The sequence below is a fragment of the Narcine bancroftii genome, chromosome 6 (assembly GCF_036971445.1).
Source record: "Narcine bancroftii isolate sNarBan1 chromosome 6, sNarBan1.hap1, whole genome shotgun sequence".
In the NCBI taxonomy this organism is placed as follows: Eukaryota; Metazoa; Chordata; class Chondrichthyes; order Torpediniformes; family Narcinidae; genus Narcine; species Narcine bancroftii.
This window is the reverse complement of record NC_091474.1, coordinates 196,949,547-196,974,998: the sequence shown is the minus strand read 5'-3', so window position 1 is coordinate 196,974,998 and position 25,452 is coordinate 196,949,547. Positions and strand designations below refer to the sequence as shown.

Below are 25,452 nucleotides of genomic sequence, written 5' to 3'. Positions count from 1 at the left end.
ATTTTTTTTAACCCTTGGGTTAAACTTGTTTTATTTGGAGGGAATTCAGAAAAAGGTGATGTTATTAATTGTAGCTCCTGATTGCATGTGATGAACAGTTCTCTAAATATTATTTAAAAAAAGATTAATTCAATCTTTTGAGTTTGGAACTACAGTATAACGCTGATTATCCAAAATGGTCGGGACCGCACCTATGTCGGATAAACGTTTTTTCCGGATAACATTTTTTTAAAACCACCCAGTAGCAACAGTAAATTATTTGTAACAGTGTTTAAACCACAACAAATGACAAGTGGAGGCTTTTTAAGCATGAAATAATGTTTAATTCATACCAAAAAAAAACCCAACCTGAACAAAATACTGTAGGATTAATCACCAAACACTTGAAATTCTACTTACAATCAGAGTGCTATCTGCAGACCTGTTTGCCATCACAAAACCCAAGAATACTCCATCGGAATCAAAATGGTGACTCAGACCTTGAGCACACAGGGTTTAAATCTTTTTTTAAAGCTGTGAAGTGAATTCGGTGCAGAAGAAAATTTTGTTTCAAAATATCCTCATTTATCGATATTTTTGGGAGGCGCAATTATTTTCAGATAAATGAGGATTTTTGATTGGTTCAGAAATCCTCATTTATCCGATATTTTTGGGAGACTCCTCCAAAAACACCTCATTGCCTGATATTTTAATTGGGGAAAAATTTGCATTGGAAATATACTGCAGTAGCTCTGTTTAAAACAATTGTTAATATCCTACTGCAGTGGTTATCTTCTGCACCTATTTACTTGAACTTTAATCTTTGAAGCTATAATGGTTTTGCAAAATCCTGCAATGTAAGACATACTTATTGTTTTCATTTGGTTGAGATGGTCCAAAGCAGAACCAGAAGGAATTTCCACAGATCAAGTCACAGCTTTTCAATATAAATTATTGGTGGAGGAGTTTCAGAAATTGGAATAAAGTGTTGTAAATGATCTTCAGTTTTCTTTGCTCTTCAATTACTTTAGGACATTCACATGAAACATTGGCACTTTCTGAATACCAGATTCTTATTCCAAGTACCTATCAACATTTAATAGTAGCAATATTATTTGAGGGCATTTTTATGAAAATCTTTGGTTATCAGTGATCTGCATGTTCAAAAGTGAATAAAAAATAATCATACATCTTCCACGATGTAGAAGCTGCAAATGTGCTCTTTCTTTTGGTTTACTCAACAAGGACCTCACATTATATTGCTTCTTCTTGCCTAACCACAATTTATTGAAATTATTCCTTTCTTGACCCTAAATTTAATGAGTTTTGTCTAAAATAGTGACAGATTTCCATTCTTATTGTTTATCTTTGTCTTTACTCGTCTCAAGTTAACACCAGTCCAATTTGCAGCTCTGCTGCAGGTGGCACTTCCTCTTGGAATGCAACTGATCATATCCATTTTTGCACCATATACTGAGGACCTTTGCCACTGTTAATGGAAGCCAACATTGACTTCCAGCTCCACAGAACTCTGCAATAAAGTTCTCCACCTTTCTTTAAATCTGTTCATGAATTTGTCTATTTTTACTACTTTCAAAGCTATAATCTCCCAAGTTCCCATGTCATCTCTGCCACATTTGTATTCATTCCATCTGTGCTCTCTGCATGGTCTAAATTTATTGAAGCTCTAAATTCTTGCATCTCTCAACATCCTTAGTTTCCTTAAAGATGTAATGAAACCCCATGTTTGATACTTCTATAAATAACTGCTTTGGCATTATCCACAGTAAATTACCTGTACATCTCTGAAATGTTTTGGACAGTTTGTCCATTAAAGGTGCCATTTATAAATGTAAATACTGACACAGTTTGGGTGTCTGTTTTGTCCTTCAACATATTTAGGGTTTTAAGATTATTCTGATGAACAATGCTCATGTTAAATAATTGTTAATCGATGGCCTTTGCCTGTATTTTTTTTAAAGAAGTGACCTTAAGCAATCTAGTAAGTTGAATGCACTAAAGAATTGTATAATTTCTATTCCAGGATATACATTCAACTTTATGGAGTTTCTCATCTATTGAGGTAGACAGGAAACCCTACAACCTTTCTTTTCTTCGGTAGCTTTTAAACAATTGTGGAACGATTGAAGATGTGGGATCAAGGTAATCAGCCTTGGCAGCAGTGGCCTTTGAGCCAGCAACAGTGGATGCAGTCATTTCAGCAACAACAAGATCCAAGTAAGTTTTCATATCTGAGATTTTTATGAAGCTTAACTTTTCATTAGAAGCATGTGTTTGATGCAGGAAGTGAATTTCCAAATGTCAAGAAATTTCAGAGGAATTTAGTGGTAGGTAGTATGTTTTACTTTAATTTTGCCCAGTATTATCATTGTTAATCTTGGTCCATTTTATGTGTTATATAAGGCATGCAAGGAACCATGGAGCCAATTCCATTGTAATATTCTACTCAATCATTCTAACTTTGAAATTGTACTAGACATTTGGCAAGAAGAGAAGCTAATTTTCAGGGAAAATGGGAAACTGTTCAACCTCTTTCTCCTACTCCAGAACACATTTCGGGCACTAATAATCTCAGTCATCAAGGTGCACTGTGCAAGGGGAATACTTGCTTACATGAACGACACCATGCCCCAACAATAAAGGTGACTGTGGTGAACTTCACAAATCTTAAGACGTCAGGGAAGACTGGTGACAGCGATGAAATTCCAACCTACCTCTGTTATGTAGCATCTAAGATAAGAGTGTTCGAAGATCAAGATCTCAAACCTGGCTCAAAACACATGATCAGAGAAACACAAGACCTGCTGATGCTTGAATCTTGAATGAACATAAGGATGCTGGAGGGATTCTGTGGATTAGGCAGCATCTGTGAAGAGAAAATGCTCAGTAGCCAGGGTTTTTGGTTGGGACCCAAAATGTTGATTGAATGTTTCTTTCCATGGATTCTGCCGGGCCTATTGAGCCACTACAGCTTCTCTTTGTTCACAAAGTTCATGATATACTGGCCACCTGTTGACCCTTGACAAGCATGCACTACCTTTCGCAATGCTTTAAATCGCACAAATCATTGCCTGCAAGATTTGGCAGGACATGTGAAGCAATGTCAACATCCTCCGCCACACTGCTTCAAAATCTCTTTGGAATTAAAAAAAAAAATTAACATCCATTCCAACTTGGGAGTGGAGAATTGGGACTCATAATTTCTTCATCTGGAAGCCCTCTGTAAAGAGTGGACAGAGAGTGTTAAGATAAGGAAAAACAAAGACTGTATCTGTAACAAAATTCTACGGTTGGAAGATCTCAGTAGGTCAAGCTGTATCTGTCAGTTGCCACCCGGCCCAATGGTGGCAGCAGAGTCCATACTAGCCTTACCAACCTCCCAGAAGCCAAAGAACTAGATGCATCATCTTCGATCCCCTAGTACTATGCAATAAGAATCCAATAAGGTATTTTTCTTTATGTTCAACTTGCGTGATATTAATTTATCACCAGAAACTGGCCACTACATAAGATACTGAATTGATATTCTAACTATAAAGCTGCAATTTTGGGAGTTGAAAGTACTTTTTGCTCACCAATGTGAAAATTTATTGTACAGTAAAATCCACATTATCTGGCACCTATGGGGATCGCAGATGCCGGAATTGCAAATTTTCTGGTTGACCGAGACTCACTCTTACAGTGCCTAACTAATACATCTGCATTAAGAATACATAATTTAAAAGACAAAAGACGGTGTAAAGTTTTAGTCTTTAATTATGTAAAGTTCACTTTAATTAAGTAATTCCCATAACTTGCAAAATTGAGCTAGCTACTACCCTAACTGCAGACGTCATAATTAACCCCTCCCCTCCCCCAAATTTACAGATAAAGCCTTATTGCTAATATACCTAATACTAATAAAGACATAGATACTCGTGAGGCAGGGATAGGGAGGCAATTTAGGAGAGTTGCCCTCGCGTCAAACGGCTCTTCATCCTGGTGTTTCAGTCAGGCCTTTGGCACACCTCTCTTTAAATTCAAATCTCAGTTGCTGGTGCTATAATATACTAAAAAAGATAAAAACTCTTACCAGGCAGGGATAGGGAAATACTTTGGGATAGTTGCCCAGCAGCGAGCGGCACTTGACAGCTCTTCATCCTGGGTTCTGCCTACCATTTTATTCTAACACAACTTCATTCAAACGGCTATTGTGGGCAGGGTACAGCCGGGTGCTCTGCTAGCTGAAAGTTTGCTCCCAAGGGATTGTGTTGCTTTGGGGAACCTTTACTTTTACAATTTTAAACCTTTGTTTAAACTTTTACTTAAAACAATTTAATTTTATGTATTTATTTCCTATTTTGCTGGCTATTTGAGCTTTCAGTTGATTGAATGCCAGAAAATGGAAGTTTTACTGTACTAAAAAAAAAGTTGTGTATACAAGTGTGGCATTATCTGCATAATAAATTGTAACCATATTAATAAGAACATAAGAAATTGGAACAGGAGAAAGCCATATAGCTCATCAAGTCCACTCCGCTCTGCCATTCACAAGATCATGTCTGATCTGGCCATGGACTCAATTGGATTCATCTGTATTTTACCCTTGTCTCCTATTACGCAAAAAATCTATTTGTGCCTTAAGTTTGAGGCAGCCTCCTGGGGGTGTATGGTGGATTTGTTGTTTGTCCTTTATCTTGCATTGATGAAACTTTGGAATGTATAATTTGGGAGTTGGTTTGAAATTTCTTGAATTTAAAATCTCATTTGATCCCCTCTATGGAACTTGAGGAGGTTAAAAGTACAAATGAGATAGGACTTGGTGTCTTGCACAAGGGTATCATGGTGCTGTTGCTTCTACATTAATTTGCTTTAGCATTTTAACATCATTTTATTGTTATAGTCTTCCGACAAAGGTTTTGCATTTCTAAGACTCTGAGCATGCTAAAACTAGACCTCAACAAATTTTAAATAAAAATCTGGCATCATGCATGTATGTTTCACTACAACCAGTTCTGCATGCATGGCAATTCAGTAATCAAGGTTAAATGTTTTTTCCAGGTCAGATTGACTGGGCAGCATTAGCACAAGCATGGATTGCTCAAAGAGAGGCCTCTGAGGAATCTGTAACAGCACAACAGCCAGTAATAATACCCAATGGACAGGCAGTGCATGGCATTGAAAACAGCCAAGATAATCAAGCAAGTTTTCCAGGAGATCCTAATTTCAACAGAATATGGGAACAGGGTTTGTATTTATTTTCAGAGATGTTGTTAACTTGGAAATATACTTGGAGAAAAAGAGAGAATTGCATTTCATTGCTGGTTATGCCAGTGAGGTATTTTCTTGTTCCATTTGTTAATTTTATATGATGTGCTACAAATAAATAATCTTGTAGCTCATTGCTAATCCTTGGAATGCATCATTTTGAAATTGAAATTCATGGAGATCATCACCCTTCACATTTACTCTTAGATCTTACCATATGTTACCCTGCATATGTATCAAATGGTACCTTATGTAAGCTTTTTCCCATTTCCCAAGAATAGTATGATCCATGGTTTCTCATAATTCAAAAGCCAAAATGGGGAAAATTAGAATATATGGCATAGCATTTTATCTGGGAGATAAAAGAGATGAATTTTTTGTTGATTTATATATTTGGAGTATTATATTACCCCAGCTTTCGTCACATCTGTGATGCCATACTTGGTTCTTTACTGTATGGTGGCCTGTGACCCATTGAAAAGTCATTTTTACTTGAGCAACAATCTTTAGCCCAAAATTAATTAGGAAAAAGGTTGCAATAAAATAAGCAGAGATGATTAAGGAGAGCAGAGCAAAATTAAAGAGATATAAAACGGACTTCAAAATGAATGGTAGATGTTCTTAAGATAAATCTTGAGAGGTGATGTGGGATTAAAAAGTCTTAACAGTATAGATAGAAAGTTGGCTAAGTCTCAGGAAGCAGAGAATAGGAGCAAAACGTACTGTGATCACTTTTTATTTAAATATATTAATAACAAATTAGTTTTTTCTGGGACATGGTTTTTAATTTTGCAGACGGTATAAAATTCAGTGATATAATGAACTATGAATAATCATAGACCTCAAGGAGCTGTGGACAGGATTTTGAAATGGGTGGTTGGTGGAATTTAATTTTGTCATGTGCAAAGTGCGACACTTAGGAAAGGGAACTGTAAAGTAGAGGGCACAATTCTAAAGATGTTACAACAACAGATATTTATGGGTAAATGTTAAAACACAATTCTGGAGAAACTCAGCAGGTCAAACAGCGTATTTTATAGAGCAAAGATAAAGATACATTACCAACATTTTGAGCTTGAGCCCTTCATCAATGTATGAGCAAAATGTAGGCAGGAGCCTGAATAAAATGGTGGTGAGGAGAGGCAGGAGCCTGAATAAAATGGTGGTGAGGAGAGGCAGGAGGAGGATCACAGGGCCACAGTCAAAAGTTATAGGTGGATATGGTGGGGGTTTTGGGGGTGTGGGGGAGAGAGCTGGAGGAAAGGAGACAAAGGGATAGGAGAGAGAGTATGAAAGGGGAGAATCCACTCTTGTGGGTAAATGTGCATGGCTTGTTGAAAGTGGCAGGGCATATAGAAAAAGTGGTTAAAGAAAGCATAGGGAATCTTGGGCTTTAAAAATAGAGGCAGATAGAAACAGAGCAAAGAAATCATGACACACCAGTGTCTAATTCAGTATACCAAACATTAAGAAAGATGGGTGAAACTGACTAAAATTATTCCAGGGATTGGGAGGAGTTTTTTTTTCATTTTGCAGAGAAGCTGGGATTGTTCTTGTTACAAGAGATTATGATGGAATTTAGTAAAATGAAGTAGAGTAAGTGGAGGGGAACTATTCTCATTAGCTGAGCAGTTAGGAACCAAGGAATATAGAATGTGATTGACGAAAGAACTAAAAGTAACATGCAATAAAATTACACAGCAAGTGAAGTTAGACTCTGGAATTCATTGGAAAACATAGGAATAGAGGTGGATTCAAATGTGGCATTTAAGAAGGAGCTGGATAAGTAATTGAAAAGAGAATTTGTAAAGGAATGTAAAGAAGATACCTGAATTGGTTCTAACTATGGTGCTTTTAAGGATATTTGGTATGGACATGAGAGTCCAAATAGCCTACTTCAGTGTTATAAGTGTGCTACAATTCCAGAATGCAAATCAACTTTTAGATACGTTAGAATAAAAGAACCAAGTATCAATAAAAATTATGATAAATTTAATGTCATATACATTGTACAAAGTACACATGCACTGAAATCCTTTCTAGCTGAACAGGGACTTTGTAAAATAAACAACAATGAAAACAAATGAAAAAAGCCGACATCCTAAATGCTGAATTGAATTTAAAAAGTCAATAAATACACCAAAGTAATAAATATTCAAATAGATACATTTTAAAAAATGTTTAGATGTTATGCAAATAAACAGAGAGTAGTATGGATCTTCATATTTGGAGCTGTTGAAACTGTTTCATATTCTTGGGAGATTTGTGGTTGAGCAGGATGATGGAAGTTACAATTGGGATTCAGAGACCTGTTTATGTTTGGTGGTATCAATCTGGGGATGGCAATTCTGAGCATAGCTTATGAACTATAAAAGAAGAAAATTGGGGAAAAAAACATTGGCACAATAACAGTTGATGAATATTAACTCAGACAGAAAATTAACACACATAAAGGACAGTTTAAGTATTCCATAAAAATGATCAAAGTAACTTGTAACTGAAGGAAAGTTTATAGTGATTAGAATGTTCAATGATATAACAAAAGCCAAACTCAACAAAGCAAGCTAAATTATGTGACTGCTCTTTTTTTTTCATGAATTTACCAGACTTTGTATAACACTGCCCCATCTTTTTGAGTATCCAGTATATAAAATTAGTAAACATGAAGTACTTATGGGACAGATGCTATTTCCTAGATATTTTTCTAATTGGTGCATTCTTTCCAAACAAACATTTGGCTCTTTTGGCTGTGGAGTTCTATGATTGGAGTTTTATTTTCCTATGAATAATGAACTTCTGCAGTTGACATTAGCTTTTTATTCAGACTCTCTTCATTGTCTGGTTATCCTGCAGATCCCAGTTGTACAAGAAGTTCTGTTTTTAAATGCTATCTTGACACCTCCCCCACCAACCTTCACTTTGCAAATCACCAGGTCAGCTTCTGAGTTTCCAGCTAAAAGTATACCCCTCTGATTTTTTTATTTTTTTTATTTTGGCCATTATAGTTTCTAGATAAAAGCTTTAAGTTGCACAGTAAGCAAGTCATGACCACATTTTTGGTCAATCAAAAACTGCATTCCATAGGTAAAGTATATTGCAGAGAATAATAGGTATAAAATAACAGTTCTAGCAATGTATTATGAGTTGATTTTAAATTGTAAATTCCATTTGTTATAGAGAAATCTACTTGTTCCGCATGTATTAACATTTACAAATCACCTTTTACATTAAAATTCAAAATTGCAAGTATGTTGAGTCTTCAAGTTTATCTTGAGTAGAATTTGCAATATGTGCTGAATTTGTGTGCTTAATAGACTGGGGAATGCAGCATCATCGACCGCCTCCCCCACCACCAGACCAGCAGTGGATACCAACCCCAGCTCCCATGGACATAGTCCCTCCATCAGAGGACAATAGCCAGGACAGTGGTGAGTTTGCACCAGACTCTAGACGTATGTTCAATCAAGTCAATAACAACAATTTTGGAGGAGCACCAGAAAACTTTGGAATGGGATCGGTGCCTGTCAGCCAGTTTGATTATCAGGTAAATTTGTTTAATGCGGTTTCATTCTTGGTGTATAAGCATTCTTGCCATCTTGAAACAAGCTTGGACCAGTATTGGTTTTGTTTATATAAGGTAGATGAACAGGAAGCATTTTGACTTTTGAGATTCTTATTTCTTTACATTCATCAATTCTATAAAGCATTAGCAACATAGGTGTTGTTCTTGCATTAGATAACTCTTGATTTTGCTCAACTTGTGTAAAAAGCCACGCTGCACTGAGTTGTGAGCTACAGAGATGGCTTTCGCTTATTTTTATTGAGAATTCCCATTTGCAACTGCAAAATAGTGCTCGTGTAGAATTTTCCCTTCATTACTTCCCATAGCAAAACATACTTATTATGCATCTCCCTTCAAACCCATATCAGCTTTATCTTCAAATGATTCGGAATAGTTGCCCAAGTCATGGTGCTGAATTGAAAGCTCCCTTTTTTTTTGATGTATAACTTGGGAACATGAAGAATTGCCTGATGTTGCTGGTAATTGAAATGGCATGTTAAATAGCAAAGTCCAATCATGGTACTTTTCTGGGACCATAGGCCCATCTTTGTTGATTCAAATTGGGGCTTCTGGATTTTGTAAACAATTAAGGTTCAGATCTTGCTCCAGGAAATTGTCCAATTTGAGATTGTAGCTGCTACTAAAAAATCATTTTGTGACCTTTCATGCTGACTCTAAAAATGCATAAATATGTTTATGAATCCAAAACTAGGAAAATTATGCCATGAAACAGGACATTATATCATTTGTTTAAATATATTTATTATATATGAACATTGCTTGTTGACATGAATTTTGTATAAGAAAGTTGAAATGTTCACCGAGAGATTGGGATGAAATTATGGAGAAAAAAAACTTGCGAGAACAGTCTGAGTTCGGGTAGCCCTTTAAATGAGCATAACACTTTACACTTGCAGCATGGTGCAGCATTTGGGCCCCCAGGAGGATTTCATCCACCTTATTGGCAACCAGGGCCACCACCTAACCGTAGAGATAGGCCAACTTACAGAGATCGTCCACGGTCACCTATAACAGTAAAACAAGACCCTCCTGCTCTTGGTAAGTTTCTTCTCTCAGTTTGACCCTTTATGACAAATACATGTTTTTCTTTGATAAGCTTTAATTTTTAACTCAGTCTAGGCACAAAGAAAACTGGCAAAATGTGGGAATTTTGGCTATAGTTTACTTGCAAATTGTAGTATTGGAAAGTTTAGTTTCTGAGATTGCACATTGTCACGTTAAAAAATTCTAAGATTGCTGGTTGTTTCATAATATTAACAGGAATACTGTGATGTTTGAGAAGTTTCATGAATTTATAACTCATGTATTCTGGGATTCACAGGATATCTAGCATAAAATATTGTTTGAGATGTTACATTTATTTTTCAAGTGTTTATTATGTTACAAAAATAGTTCATTTTAAGTTAGCAGAGCCAGAAATCGACAATCAAAAATATTTATCAAAATAAAGGTGAGATCATTTTATTAGATCCTCCTCTGCTACTCACTAATCTTGGCTGGTTTCTGACTCTTCATTTAGAACCTTAGTGGCTTTGAACATGAAGAATTAAAGGTGCCTAACCTTTTGTCTGGAATTCCAAAGATCGGCAAACTCCAAAAGCTGGCACTTTTTCGGTAGTTGGCATCTGCTCATCAAAGATGGAGTTTGGTGCCAAACGTGACCTGATGTGACCCTTGCTCAACTCCTATGTATCCCGTCATGTTCTGCTACTTTATAAGCATCTCTGAATCGCTGTGTACTGACGCCCGTCCAGTATCATGGCGCTTTCAGTCAGTCTGGCAGCAGTTCAATGGCTGTTGTTGCTACCCATTATAAACCACACAGTTGAAACTGCTTTACCAGTGCCAGCGCAGAGGAACCGAGAAGGGGGCCTGTTCCCCTGGTGTTGGTGCTGTGGCGCCCGGGTGGGGGGTGGGGGGGGGGCAGTGAAGTGCTAGTTGATGAAGTAGACAAAGACAATGTGGTCAAACAATAATCATAGCTTTTATTAGCAGAAACTCATGGTACAATAATGAAAGACAATAGATGCATATACAGTTATATCCAAGGGGAGTGTCGTTAACAGTAGAGATAATGCACAGCCAATGTTAGTACAGCAAGGCTTGCCAGAGGGGAGACAGGCAGCTTGACAGACATTCACCACAGTCTCCCCCTGGCAGAAGAAGGGTTAAAATCAAAAGGAGAGCTGCTAGTAAAGACTGAAGCAAGCGATACATGGATACCATGTTTGCCCATGAGATACTCTTAACAACCAAAATACGCCAGTATCTAGCAAGCAATCGAAATATAATGAGATGTTTTATGAATATGTCAGCCTATCAGGTTGTTTACGAATTCTGGTGCTTTGTCTCAAAACAGGTGGCTCCTTTGCAACCTTGGGAACTGGTACAGGTCCTTGGACTGTAGTGTGGGAAGAACTGACTTCTGGACCAGCTCCAGAATCGCCAGCGTGAGGCAGTGGAGCCTCAGCATGGCCATCTGAAAGCTTACTAGGGGTCACAGGCTGGGGGGGTGAGTCCAACCTCTCAGGCTCCCTCTGAGTAGGGATGCGAGGAAGGGGCGAACCAGGCGAGGCCAGATCTCTTAGGGGTACAATCTACTCCCGTCTGGGAATTTAACATGAGCGTAGTTGGGGTTGGTATGCAGTAGCTGAACTGGTTGGACTAGGGGGTCTGTTTTACGCGCCCAAGCGTTGCTCTTCAACAGCACGGTTCCAAGCTCAGATAAACAGGCTAGCCAGTCCATCACAGTTCCTGATTTCTTAGGAAAGGCAAACATGCATTCATGAGGTGTTTGGTTTGTTGCAGTACACAATAAAGACCGAATTGAATGTAGTGCCTCAGGCAGCACATCCTGCCACCGGGAACAGGGTAACCATGTGCTTTTAAAGCGAGATTAACAGTCTTCCAGACTGTAGCATTAGCCCTTTCGACCTGCCCATTTCCCTGCAGGTTGTAGCTCGTGGTACGGCTGGTGGCAATCTCCTTTCGTAGCAGGGATCGCCACAGTTCAGCACTCATGAATGCTGAGCCTCTTTCGGTATGAATGTAATTGGGAAAACCAAAAATGCTGAAAATTCTGTCAAGTGACTTAATGACAGACGCTGACGAGACATCAGGGCAGGGTATCACAAAGGGAAACCTGGAATATTCGTCAATTACAGTAAGGAAATATTCATTTTTGTTATTGTTGGAAGGTAACGGCCCTTTAAAATCTAAGCTAATCTTCTCAAAAGGCCTCTGGAACTTTTTTTTTAACTATTTATTCGCTCAAGATACAGATAATAAGTAACATATATAACAATAAACTAGACATGAACATTACTTTTTATATTTTATATAAAAGAAAAAATGAGGAAAAAAAAGAGAAGAAACCCCCCCTCCCCTTCAGCCAACTCTCCTAAGGAGAGCCATGAAAAAAAAGAAAAAAAATTAAAGAAAAATGAAGCATAAATATTAAAATCTAATCAATGTAAATCAAAATGTAAATATTCTGAATATAACAACCACTTATGAAGAAAAAAATTATAATTATCACGCGAAACATATGTCCTGTACATGTCCTACCCAATCCCTTTTCGATTTCAACTTTATTTGACACTCAGATATGTTTCTTGTAAAAAAAAATTTCTTTTTTTTTCAATTTTCATTTTCTTAATATACGCCAAAATACGTTTACGCTTAATCGGACTGTTTAAACCTCAAACATTAAAAGTAGCAAACTTTAACTTTGACATACCTACTAATATAACTAAGAACTAATAATATCAATATATAAAAACTCAGATCAACGTAAATAGGCCCTCCAATAGGAGAAAAAGAAACCACAAATTAAAGTCTAAAAAAATGAAAATAAAAAAAAAAGAAAAAGAAAGAAACCCCCCCCCCCCCCCAAAAAAAAACTACCAAAAGGTAGTAATTCCTAAACAAAACTTGGGTGTGGATCACCCACCTGTGGCTGATGACTAATAGAACATCGAGCAAATCTCTCCCTTCCCAGCCAAACAAAGACTAACAACAAGATATCATAATGACATAAAAAGAAAGTAAAAATAAAAAAAGTTCTTCTATTCATCCAAGAGATTCCAGACTCGGTGACCCCATTTCAAGAGAAGTTGGACTCTTTCCATTCCCATTTCTTCCATTTCTTCCATTTCCAGAGCACCAGATTTTTCTTTAGGAGACAATGGTGGACTACGACTTTGTCCTCTTACATCTGGCAATGAATCAGCAAAAATCATTGCCTCACGCTCATTCTCAAAAAACCGAGATTGAAAGTCTCCACAGAACACCTTCAACACTGCCAGATAGCGAAACGTAGATTTATGGCCTTTACTCCACAAAACTTCTTTAACTGGATTAAATCGGCACCTACGCTGAATAACCTCTTGACTCAAATCGGAGTAGAAAAAAACTCTACTATTCTGAATCATTAATGGAGCTTGTCGTTGTCTCGCATTTTGCACTGCTAAATGAAGTATCGTTTCTCTGTTGAAATAATTCAAGCATCGAATTATCACAGGTCTTGGTGACTGACCAGGCAGATCTTCTTCTTAAGGCTCTATGAGCTCTTTCCAATACCAAGCCTCCAGAGAAAAATTCCTGCCCCAGTATTTGTGGAATCCATTCGGTAAAAAAATGAAGAGGGTCTTGTTCTTCCATACCTTCTGGCAAACCAACAATCTTCACATTATTCCTTCTACTTTGATTCTCCAAATAATCTACTTTCCTTTCTAACTCCTTCTCACGTTCTCGCAATTATTTAACAAATTTTTCCACCTCCAGCACTTTTTCTGTATTAGAAGCCACTTGTTGTTGACATTTCAAAAAAGCAGCTTGAAATTGTTTAAAATCCTCATAAGATGTTTCCACACGTATTTTAACTGTATCCAGTTCCAAACTGAGCCTCTGAGACATTTCATTCAGCATAGGCTGAATGATAAGGCTTAGCTGTTTACATTGTAATTCAGAAAAGCTCAGCCCTGCTTTCTCTTGCGTAGTGGCAGAACCAGGTAACTGCAGCTCCTGCTGCATCTCAACAACAGGCAGTTTTTCCAGCAATGGAGTCTTCTTCTTGCCTGCCCCCTCCATTAAAGTCGGCAGGCTGCCAGAATCAGAATCCACATCGGGGGCACGCGCACCTTCCTTCTGAGAATGGGTAATTCCAGCGATGTCCTTCTCCTGGTGAGTAGTAGTCATTTTATCAGCTCCCACAGGCAATCTCTGTTGTTTAGGCTTGAAAGAAAGCAAACTTGCAACTGCAGCAGGCTGCCTAAGCCCTAAATCTTCAACACTCCGAAAATGTAGTTTCTTGTGCACTTGAGGTTTAATCTTTTTACCATTAATAGCCATAACAATTCCTTGATACTTTAAGTTTTAAAAAATTTAAACATGAAAACAAAGAGTTAAAAACAGGTTCTTAAAAGTCTGGCCAGAGAGGTCGAGATTACACGTCTAGACTCTACGCCATCTTGCCACGCCCCCCCCCCCCCCAGGCCTCTGGAACTTTGAAGTATTGCAATTTGCAGTCTGCAAACAGGACAGCTTTTAGTCAGTTTCCTGACTTCTTCCAGAGAGTAAGGAAGGTTGTTAGCCCTTATGTAGTGGAAGAATCTCGTGACTCCTGGGTGGCACAGTCTGCTATGGATCTCTTTTAGCCCCTCCAGCTGAGCACCAGCAGCAGATTGTGACAATGCGTCAGAAGGATCATTTAACCTGCCTTGTCTGAACTGGATCTCATAATTATAAGTTGAGAGTTCTATTCGCTAGTGTGCCGTCTTATTGTTCTTGATTTTACTTTTGTGTTTAGTTCTAAACATGTAGGCGACAGATTTCTGAACAGTGACAAGAGTAAATTTTATGCTGGCAAGAGTTCTCCAGTAGCGAACAGCTTCAATAATAGCCTGGGCTTTTTCAATGGCAGGATGTTTAAGTTCAGGTCCACGAAACGTGCAGGAGAAGAATGCCACAGGTCTGCCCTTTTGATTAAAGTTTCCTGCCAAGGCACAATCTGATGCATCAGTTTCCACTTGGAATGGGACATCCTTATCAATGGATGAGAGTGCAGCTTTGGCAATATTAGCTTTAATTCTCCCGAAAGCCTTCAAGGCCATTGGAGAGAGAGGAAAAGATTTAGTGTCAAACAGAGGGCGTGCCTTCGTGGCATAGTCCCAAACCCATTTGCAGTAGTAGGAAAAGAATCCCACTGATAAAAAGAAGAGAAACATCAAGAAAATGCATCCTGAAGCTGCAGGAATGGAAGACAACTGTGAAAAGGGGGAATCTTCAGAAGAGCAGGCTGTATCGACTTGAAGTGATGGCGAGGTGAGATCCCCTGTGATAGCTCAATTGACTCCAAAGCTTGGGGGATGTTACGGACGGGAACGGTTGACTATGAAGGGGAGGTGAATGGTTGTCTAATAGACTCGGGGAATGCTGACAGCTACATCCACGAGAGAGTTGCCAGAGCCTTAAATTTGCAGAGATATCCAGTGAACCGAAAGATATCGATGGTTTGTAGTGAACTTACAAAAACTGTATGGGACAAGTGTAAAGTTACTTTAAATTTGCAGGGACATTGCCTGGCTGATGTGTGGCTCTTTATTATGCTGGAGCTCTGCACCCTGTGTTGCTGGGGTTAGATATTCAATCTCAGGTGAACAGTGTAGTGTTAAATTTCAGTGGCCCATAGAGCCTCATTAACACTTCTCTACTCTTAAACACTATATTTCTCGAAATGAATGTTAGCATAGCATTTGCCTTCTTCACCACCAATCTTACCTGGGCATTAACTTTTAGATTACTCGGCACCAGGATGCCCAGGTCTCTTTGCACCTCGGAGGATTGAATTTTATCCACATCCAGATAGTACTCTGCATGTTTATTTCTACTGCCAAAATGTAGAATTGAACACTTCTCAATATTGTACTTCATCTGCCATATATTTGCCCAGTCTCCCAATCTGTCTATATCCCTCTGCCATTTTACGCTTTCTTCAACAGTTCCTGCTTCACCACCTATCTTGGTGTCATCCGCATATTTGGCCACAAAACTATTTAGTCCACAATCCAAATCATTAATATAAATTGTAAACAGCAGTGGCCCCAAGACCAACCTCTGCAGAACACCACTTGTTACAGGCTTCCATTCTGAATGGGATCCTTTAATTTCAACCCTTTGCTTTCTCCCTATCAGCCAATTCTCTATCCAATCTAATAAGAGTCCCCATAATTCCATGGGCTTTCATTTTATTTATCAGCCTAACATGTGGCACCTTATTGAAAGCCTTTTGAAAATCCAAGTATATAACATCCACAGCCTATCCTATCTATCTTGACTATCTTAGCTGAGATTTCTTCAAAAAAACTCTAATAGGTTAGTCAAACATGATCTACCCTTTTTTAAAAAAAAACATGCTGACTGGGACCTATCCTGCCATGCATTTCCAGGTATTTCATAACTTCATCTTTGATGATTAACTCTAATATCTGCCCCACCACCGACGTCAGACTTATAGGTCTATAGTTCCCTTTTTTCTGCTTCCCACCTTTCTTGTACAACGGAACCACATTCGCAACATTCCAATCCCCCGGAACCACGCCAGAGACTATTGATTTCTGGAAGATTGTCACCAATGGATCTACAATCTCCAAAGCCACCTCTTTCAAATCCCGCAGGTGTGCATCGTCCGGTTGGGAGATTTAATCCATTCAATTTCCCTAGCACAATTTCTTTCGTAATCTTAACTGTATCCAACTCTACTCCCTGAAGCTTCTGTCTGTTAGGGACATTTTGATTTAATTCTTCTACCATATATTTGTAATGCATTATCATTTCCCCAGCATCGTTTTCTATCGGTCCTATGTCAATATGTGTCTCTCTTTTATTCTTTATATATTTTTTAAAAACTCATAGTATCTTTTTTTATATTGTTTGCCAATCTCCTTTCATATCTCTTCTTTCCTTAAGAATTTATTTAAGTAAGTTTTTAAAGGGATCCCTGTCCTCTGATTTCCCACTAGTTATAGCTACCTTATATGCCCTCCCCTTTGCTTTTATCTTAGCCTTAACTTCTTTTGTTAGTCACATTGGTACCATCTTTCCATTGACAACTTACCTTTTTCTAGGAATATATCTAATCTGCATGCCTTTAATCATTTGCAAAAATATCTTCCAATCCTGCTCTGTTCCTCCTACTAGTTTGTTTTTTCTAGTCGATTTGGACCAGTTCTTTCCTCATACCACTATAATTGCCTTTATTCCACTGAAAACATTTTTTCCTTTTCAAAGTTGAAATTGAATTCGACCATGTTGTGGTCACTGCTTCCGAGAGGTTCTAAGACCTTTAACTCCCTTACGACTTCAGGTTCATTGCACATGACCCAATCTGGAACTGTGGATCCCTGGTGGGCTTCTCAACAAGCTGTTTAAAAAAAATCCATCTTTTATTTTCCTACAAACTCACACTCCTGATCCAGTAAATTCCTGTCCTTCCCAAATCCCTGCCATGTTAAAATCTCCCATAATTATTTTGATACTATCTTTGTGACGTGCCCTTTGTATTTCTCTCTGTATCTCATAGACCTCTTCCCAGCTGCTGTTTGGGGGCCTGTATATAACTTCTAATATAATTTTTTTACCCTCGGCATTTCTTAATTCAATCCATACTGATTCAACCGCTTTTATTCTCTGAGAATTTTGTGCATCAGGACTTGAAGTCCGGTAGCATAGCAGTTAGTGCAACACTGTTACAATGTCGTAATTTGGACTGTGGTTCAAATCTTGCTGTCTGAAAGGAGTTTATATGTCCTCCCTGTGTTTGCGTGGTTTTTCCCTGGGGGCTCCGGTTTCCTCCAGCTTTTCAAAATGTACCAGGGGTTCTAGGTTAATTGGGTGTAATTGGACCGTGCAGGCTCATGGCCCTAAGAGCCTGTTACTGTGCTGTATGTCTAATTTTTTTTAAATTAGAAGTATTTGAAATGGGGGATAGGGAAAGGCAGAGTGAAAGAAATCACGGATTTCTAATGAAGATATAACTTTTTTTTCCTGCGTCTCTTCATAAAAATCCTACAGCAATTAATCAGTACAGGGATTCTGTGACATAACATCTAGGAGTACAGCCAACCTTGTTTGTCTAAAGGAGCTATTAGTGGTTTATTTTAAATTCCTACGATTGCAGGGAATGGAGAAGCAGAGGACTAGCGCAGGGCACCAGTAAATTGAATTGAGAGAAACCTAATTTAAGCTCTTGCAGGCACTTCAATAGTTTTGATATACCGATATAAAATCAGCGCTTCTCAGTCCTCTTGTTAGTTCTGTACTTTAATTATACAACCACAAGACAAGACAAACTGGGCCAGTGGGAATGTTTCCATACTTCTGAGAAATTTACTAATCCATATTAGTAAACATTTCCTTTAACTTCATAAGTGAAATTAGGAAATTATGGTCTAGAAATCACTTCTTGTAGTATTGGGCTAGAATTAACACGTACCTAAGCAAAGATACGTACCCACTGCAATTTGCTTATCGTCAAAATGTTGCTAGCTCTCCACTCAGCTCTGGGTCACATCGAAAAGAGCAAATTCATACGAATATAGCTCAGGCTTCAATACCATTATTCCCTCAGTGCTGGTCAAAAAACAACAAAATCTGGGCCTCTGTACCCTCCCATAGCAACGGGATCCTTGACTTTCTCATTGGAAGACAACAGTCAGTACGAATTGGAAACAATGTCTCCTCCTCACTGATTATCAACACAGGCGCACCCCAAGGATATGTGCTTAGCCCACTGCTCTACTTATTATACGCCCATGACTGTGTGGCCAGGCAGCATTCCAATGCTATCTACAAGTTTGCCAATGACACCCCAGTTGTCGGCAAAATCACAAACGGCAATGGGGAAGCAATGGGCAATGGGAGATAGATCAGCCCTTTGAGTAGTGTCACACCAACAACCTTGTGCTCAACATTAGTAAAACCAAAGAGATGATTGTGGACTTCAGGAGGAGTCAGGAGAACATGACCTCATTGAGGGCTCAATAGTTGAGAGGGTAAAGAATTTCAAACTCCTGGTGTCAACATCTCTGAGGATCTGTCCTGGAGCCTCCAATTTACAATCATGAAGGCCCGCCACTGGCTATATTTTGTGAGATGTTTGAGGAGATTTGGTATGTTACCGAAGACTCTCGAAAACTTCTACAGGTGGACCATGGAGAGCATTCTGGCTGGTTACATCACTGCCTGGTATGTAGGCAGCAAATCTCAGGTCAAGAAAAAAACTTCAGAGGATTGTTAACTTGGTCCGCGACATCACAGGCACCAGATATCATTCCATTTAGGACAGGTACGTGAGGCAGTGTCTGTCCTCCAAAGACCCTCACCACCCAGGCCATGCCCTCTTCATTCTGCTACCCATTGGGGAAAAAGGTACAGGGGCCTAAAGACAAGCACTCAGTGGCACAAGGACATCTTCCCTGCTGCCTTCAGATTCCTGAAAAATCAATGAACCGGACACTGCCTTACTTTTCCTGCACTATTATTTTAATTTTTTTAAATATATTTTTGTTGTAAGATCATGCAAACATTTATAAACCAAGACGCTGCCACAAAACACCGAATTTCGTGACTTGTTCATGACAATAAATTCTAATTCTGTGGGTTATACAATCTGGTTGCTAGATACATTATGTGCTCATATGACATTAATGTCATTGCTGTTTTGATAGATTCCCAGTTTATTACTGAGACTAGCTTGCATTAGGATTTCAAATGCTAATTTTATGATTAGAATGTTTAGTATTAAAATCTAAATTATTAAAATTATTAGCATATCACAAAAATATAAACTTTGAGCTTGGATTAAGACTTCAGCTTTGAGCCATTATGCATACATGTCTCGTCTGGAATGTTTAATCATACCTTGCTGTAGATGCTGTGAAACGCAGAACACTGCCAGCTTGGATTCGCGAGGGTCTGGAGAAGATGGAGCGGGAGAAGCAGAAAAAGCTTGAAAAAGAAAGATTGGAAAAAGAGCGGGCTCAATCATCAAAGCACAAAAAAGATCCTGAAGAAGTGCCTGAAGAAACAGATGGCCCACGATTGCCTCACAAAAGCAAATTTGTAAGTGTATGCAATTGGCTGATCACAAGATTCAGTGAGTCAATTACTCAGAGACTATTTTCCAACAGAATATTTACAGGTTTCTGGGAAAATCTTTTTAATAAAATGGATCACAAATAATATTGTTGGTGTTTTGTGGGAGTTGGGTTATAAAAGCAACAGGGATAGTGGCTTGGGGTTGTATACTGTTTACAATTAAAGATTCTGGTCACTTCTAGAAGAAAACTTGAAGCAGACACTAAGGTATTATGGAACATTTTAGCCCAGTCGTTCCATTTGGGAAACTCAGTTAGTTAATTGTCAAACATTAAAATTCTTGTTTTGAGCTTGCTCATTTTCATGTTATCTGGTAAGCACATACTAATTATTTATAAAGGGGATATTTTTAAAATAGTACCTAAATGGCTCATGTTTTTAATGTTTAAAGGACAGTGATGATGAAGATGAGGAGTTTGAAACGACTGAAACGAAAAATAGTGACAAACTAAGTAGGAGTCCTTCACCTGTGGCTCAGGAAGAACAGAGTGAACCAGAAATGACTGAAGAAGAAAAAGAATTTCAGATGGCATGTGATTCTGTTGTTTTTAACTTGCTCCGATGATATTAATCATGCTTTCTCTTCACTGCTGCTTTTTAATTTGATGAATTAATCAAATTTTCCCACACTTGTCCCAAAGTTGACAGAATTGTTGGTTTCTTCTCTGTTCTCCATCAACCTTGCTTGACATTTTCAAATCTGTTTTCCTGACAGTTATCCATGAAAGTGAGCCTATATAGTATCTAATTCACTGATTTTGTATCTTTCCATAATGTGATGCCTGAAGCTATCAACAACATATAATCTAAGCCTTACTATTATTTGTAAGGAGAGATAAAAATTACCAGGACTTGCATTGACTTGATCTGATTTTGTTTCCTTTTGTCATTACCTTTTTAATATGGGGTGTCCATGCATCATGCTTTTGAGAATCTAAAATCCTAGTTCTGTAACTTTTCATCCAAAATAGGTTGCTTAATTTTTTTATTGCAACTCGGGGTCAGCCCAGACATAGTGGTGGGCGAAACGGTCTCTTCATGTGCTGTCCTATTCCATGTTCTAACCTATGACATTTTAAGACATTTATCGGAAAGATCTGCCAATCTTGCCTCGCTGTATACTCTTGGGCCTTATTAATCGATGTCCCAATGTTGCTATATTTTAAATAATTTTGCAACCATTTAAGTTCTCTAGTTGTAACTTATTTTGCATTCTTAATATTTTTTCTGCCTTTTGATTTTACTTTTTATTCTCTACTTCCAAATACATATTTACATTTCCAAAGTAATGTACCCTATCATCCAAAGTTTTGAACAGAGGCCTTTGGTATATTGCTTCAGGAAACCATGCTGAGTTCCTGTGAAATAAGTCTCCATAGTTTTGTATCCTTGGTAGTATATTTGTGAACCCATGCTGTTTAGGTAGTTTTAATTAGTTTATGCCCCAAAGCATACCCTATGTTTAAATGGAACAACCAATGTCTCTACAATTGTGGTTTCATTTGGACAAAACAATATTTTGGGGAAATATTGCTGGTGAAGAAAGATGACCAGGGAAAATTGTGTTTTAATTTATTATTGTTTATGAATAAGAAAGTAGAGCAGTTGGATGAACTAAAGACAACACGAGCTTTTGGACTTAGAGTCAAATATTTGTCCTCAATGGTATTTTTCTTGCCCTCCTCATTGTAACTTCATATTTCAAAAATATTGTTTTTGTTTGTTTATAATGATTTTAAAAAAGCTAAAAGTTGTCTCTGTGTACAACTTGGATGTGCCCACGAAAATTCTTCATTGTGATTTGAATGCTCAGCCGGCATGCTGTCATGGTTGTGACATGTGAGGAATCCCTTAAAATGTAATCTAAGCAGCAGCTTGGGTTAACAATGAGGCAGTCGATAACATGGATGTCACTAGAAAATTGCTTCAACCCAGCCAGCAACATAGAGGAGAATTTATATGGAATTGATGCAATTTACTGATAATAAGCAAAGCTCTAAAAGTGACATTATTTCCTTTTAATTTTCATATTTTATTGCAGTCTATTTTTTAAATATGGTATTAAAGTATTTTTGCTCATGATCCCAGATGATAATGATGAAGATGCTGCTTACAGAAGTGCTTTTAGAAGTAACAAATGAAGAGATATATTATGTAGCAAGAGAAGCTCACCGTAAAGCCACCAAAGGTACACCAGATGCTTGTGATTTTTTTTAAAAATTAATTGTAGAATATAACTAAAATTGAAGCATATTGTCTGGAACAGGTTATTAGTTTAAGATGTGAATTTTGAATTTTATATTTCTTTATTATGCTTGACAGTAGATTTTAAATATTTATTTTACTGAAGAAAATTGCATTTATTCCTAAGAAGAAATGAAAATGTAATCCACTTATTAACATTTTTCAATTGTATTGCACAATCTATAAAGTAAATTTACAATTTTAAAAACCTGAGTAAATGGTACAATAAAACCTCATTAAGTCAAACATTCGTGAAAATATGGAAAAGAGAATCAAAAAAATAATGGTTTGGTTTCATTCAGTAGCTCTAATAAACCATCATATACTGGACTACGAGTACATTCCGGTAACAATACAAAATGTGTCAGGGGAGTATTTAGAAAGTTGGGGACAAAATTTAGCTGGCTTACTTTATTATTTTTTTTTCCTTTCTCCATCATGTGCTTAACTAGAATGAGTTTTAATTAGTTTTGATGTCTCATAATGGGTGATTTGATGAAAATATTAAATTTAATTACATTAACAATAAAGCTGTTAATTAAGGATATAATACACTTTAAATTGTAGATCATTTTGAATCTACAAACTCATAACTGCTGTAAAAAATCAAGAAAATATTGCAGTTGTTGAAAATCTGAAACAAACAGAAAATGCTGCAAAAACAGCATCTGTGGAAAGAGAAACCGTTACTGTGTCAACATTGTGACTCAACACAAGTGGGAAAGAGGGTTGGTTGCAAGTTAGCTTTCAGAAGGAGAGAAGGTGTGGGGGATGGATGAAACAGAATTTCTGATTTGGAAATTTGCCCTTATCGGTGCTTAACAGTGGAAAAAACAGCTTTGAATGGAGGTGAATAGAACCTTGATAGAATGCAAATTTGTCTGTTGGCATAGTCTCTTGTAAGAAGTTTGTTTGATTACTTTCAGCAAGATCGCAAAATAAAAGAACTACAGTTTGAAATTTACATGTAGCCTTGTTCAATATCTTTACAGATAGTTCAGTTGTTACAGAAGACCATCAGGATCTCTTGTAATCAGATAATATTTGATGGCAGGCCTTTTTTAAGTTTCTTGAGTATTATTTCAAAGGTTTGATGAAATGGGGTTTTACTGTATACATGGTATTTTAGTTGACAAAACTTTGGCTGTCCCACAAAATTTGAAGTTCAAGAACAATTCAAAATTTCCCAAGATAATACTTAAAGCACCAAAGACATAATTGTACAAAATACAGACTTTCTGGAGTTGTGATCTGGAAACTATATCCACAGAAGGAAGGTAGAGTATCTCTTGAATTTCTGATGGTGCTAAAGGAGAGACATTACAAAATAAATGTGGACTTGTTATAAACTTACTTCAGTAAACCATGAGTTAAGAGTGCAATTGTTTATTCTGATATTACACAATTTGTGTTAGTTATCCAGATATCTCAGGAATTAATGCAATTTCTTCCATTGTTTTTCTCTGTCATAATTAAGAACAAATGGCAGGTTATATTATGTCCCTTAACTGAATTTAGCAAATTTGGAATATGCCTTTAATGTCCATTAATAGTTAAGTGGTTTTTCACAATCATGCCATTAACATGGACTTGTGCTAGTAGTGTTCCACAATAGTGTAAATTCATTTATAGTGATCTATCTCTACTAGTGCACAATCACCGTGCAATAGTTCAGTTTGCAGTTATATATCTGCTGTAAACTCTGAACAGTGTGTGTCTTGGATTATAAATGCAGTGCATATTATTAAGATGTACGTGCTTTTGACTTTATGGGTCAAAAATGGAATTATTCTCAGGTTAATATGACTTTAGAAATTGAAAATATCATCCTACCCTTTACAGTTTTGCTGTCAAGCCTGTATAGTATTTCCTGTTAAATACATATTGAAATATAAAACTTCTTTTTAACGTCAGCATTTCACTATATTTTCAGGTCTTGCTTCCCTAAATGCTGGAAAATTATCAGAGAAGATTTATTTTTGAAAAGCTGACAATGCACCTCCTTACCATATTTAAAATGCCACATGAATCCAAATCCTTTTACTCTTTAATTGATAGTGCATTATTAGAGAAGCACACCTTACATTTCATGTTAGTAGATGCTAACTGGTTTTGTTTTAGGTGATATAAAATTGTAAACAAAATGTGCCTGTTATGTGAAGCACTGTGCTCTTGAATGGATCTTTTTGTTTATAATGTTTCTTCTCTCCCTTGCAAAGCAGCTGTAGTAGTACAGTTTTGCAATGCCATAGAAACTCATGACTTTGAAAAAGTGTTAACATGTTGTTCCTGTTGTTGATGTGATACAAAGCTCCTGCAAAGCAGCTGGCACAGTCCAGTGCACTGGCTTCTCTAACTGGACTTGGTAAGTAACATCCTTTGAAAGAAAACAGGGCTAATGGGAGAAAGGGGATTTGTTCAAATGTGAACTTGAACATGTGTTCATTTGCACTTTTTAACTGTCATCATGGACATTATATCAATTGAAAGGTGATAATTTTGTATTTTCGTCTTGCGTCTGTTTTCCTATCCAGCTGCAGTTTCCCGTATAAATATCATGAAACCATTGCTTATATTATTAGTGATCAAATTGTCTTGCTAAGATCCCGAAACAGATTAATTTCCTATCATGTATTTTTCCCTCAATGCGTGGTGAAAATTAGCCTCCCTTCTGATGTCAAAAGAATGCAGAGGAGATTCAACAGGATGCTGTCTGGATTGGTGGTCTTGTTTTCCCTGGGGGGGGGGGGGGGGGGGGCGAGGAAGAAGGTTGAGGGATGACCTAAGAGAGGTATAGAAAATTGTAGACAGGATCTATTCATGAGTGGTTCCAAAAAACAAGAGGGGATAGGTTTAAGTTGAAAGGAATTGATTTTAAATATGATTTGGTTAGTAAATTTTTACACACAGTAGTTTCTGGAACTTGATGTCAAAGGAAGTTGGGAATTTAGACAGGGTAGATAGATAGATGCAGTGGGTCAAGGGTCTTTTCTGCATTTTGCAAACCTATTGTGGTCATGATAATGTCTGACTCTGTATTGTCAATTTCTGTTTTCAACTGAAAATTGATTTAAAAAAAATAATGCCTTCTCAGAGAGCCCAAGTATAAGAAACACATTGTGACTAGAACAGAATTAATAAATATACAGATGGTGAGGAACCAAAACTTTACTTGGAAAGAAGGTTGATCGATACACTTATTTTTGATAGCGATGCCACTT

General features: G+C 37.4%; 1 protein-coding gene across 3 annotated transcripts in view; it reads left to right on the top strand.

Annotated features, from left to right (window-relative positions):
* The first annotated feature begins 1,995 nt into the window (after positions 1 to 1,995).
* The window catches only part of pnisr (PNN-interacting serine/arginine-rich protein), a 28,554-nt gene continuing 5,097 nt past the window's right edge, over positions 1,996 to 25,452 (top strand). Inside the window, exons 1-8 of one of the 3 annotated variants that reach the window (XR_011340664.1) lie at positions 1,997 to 2,217; positions 5,041 to 5,226; positions 8,562 to 8,791; positions 9,727 to 9,868; positions 19,761 to 19,951; positions 20,379 to 20,516; positions 22,076 to 22,175; positions 24,165 to 24,596. Coding sequence is in view for 1 of the 3 variants with exons in the window: in XM_069887138.1 (XP_069743239.1) it covers positions 2,130 to 2,217; positions 5,041 to 5,226; positions 8,562 to 8,791; positions 9,727 to 9,868; positions 19,761 to 19,951; positions 20,379 to 20,516; positions 22,076 to 22,175; positions 24,543 to 24,596 (1,129 nt within the window). In the remaining 2 variants the exon portion in view is untranslated. Of the gene's footprint in view, positions 2,218 to 5,040; positions 5,227 to 8,561; positions 8,792 to 9,726; positions 9,869 to 19,760; positions 19,952 to 20,378; positions 20,517 to 22,075; positions 22,176 to 24,164; positions 24,597 to 25,452 lie in introns of those variants that run through there. The other 2 variants (XM_069887138.1, XR_011340665.1) reach the window with 2 other exon arrangements.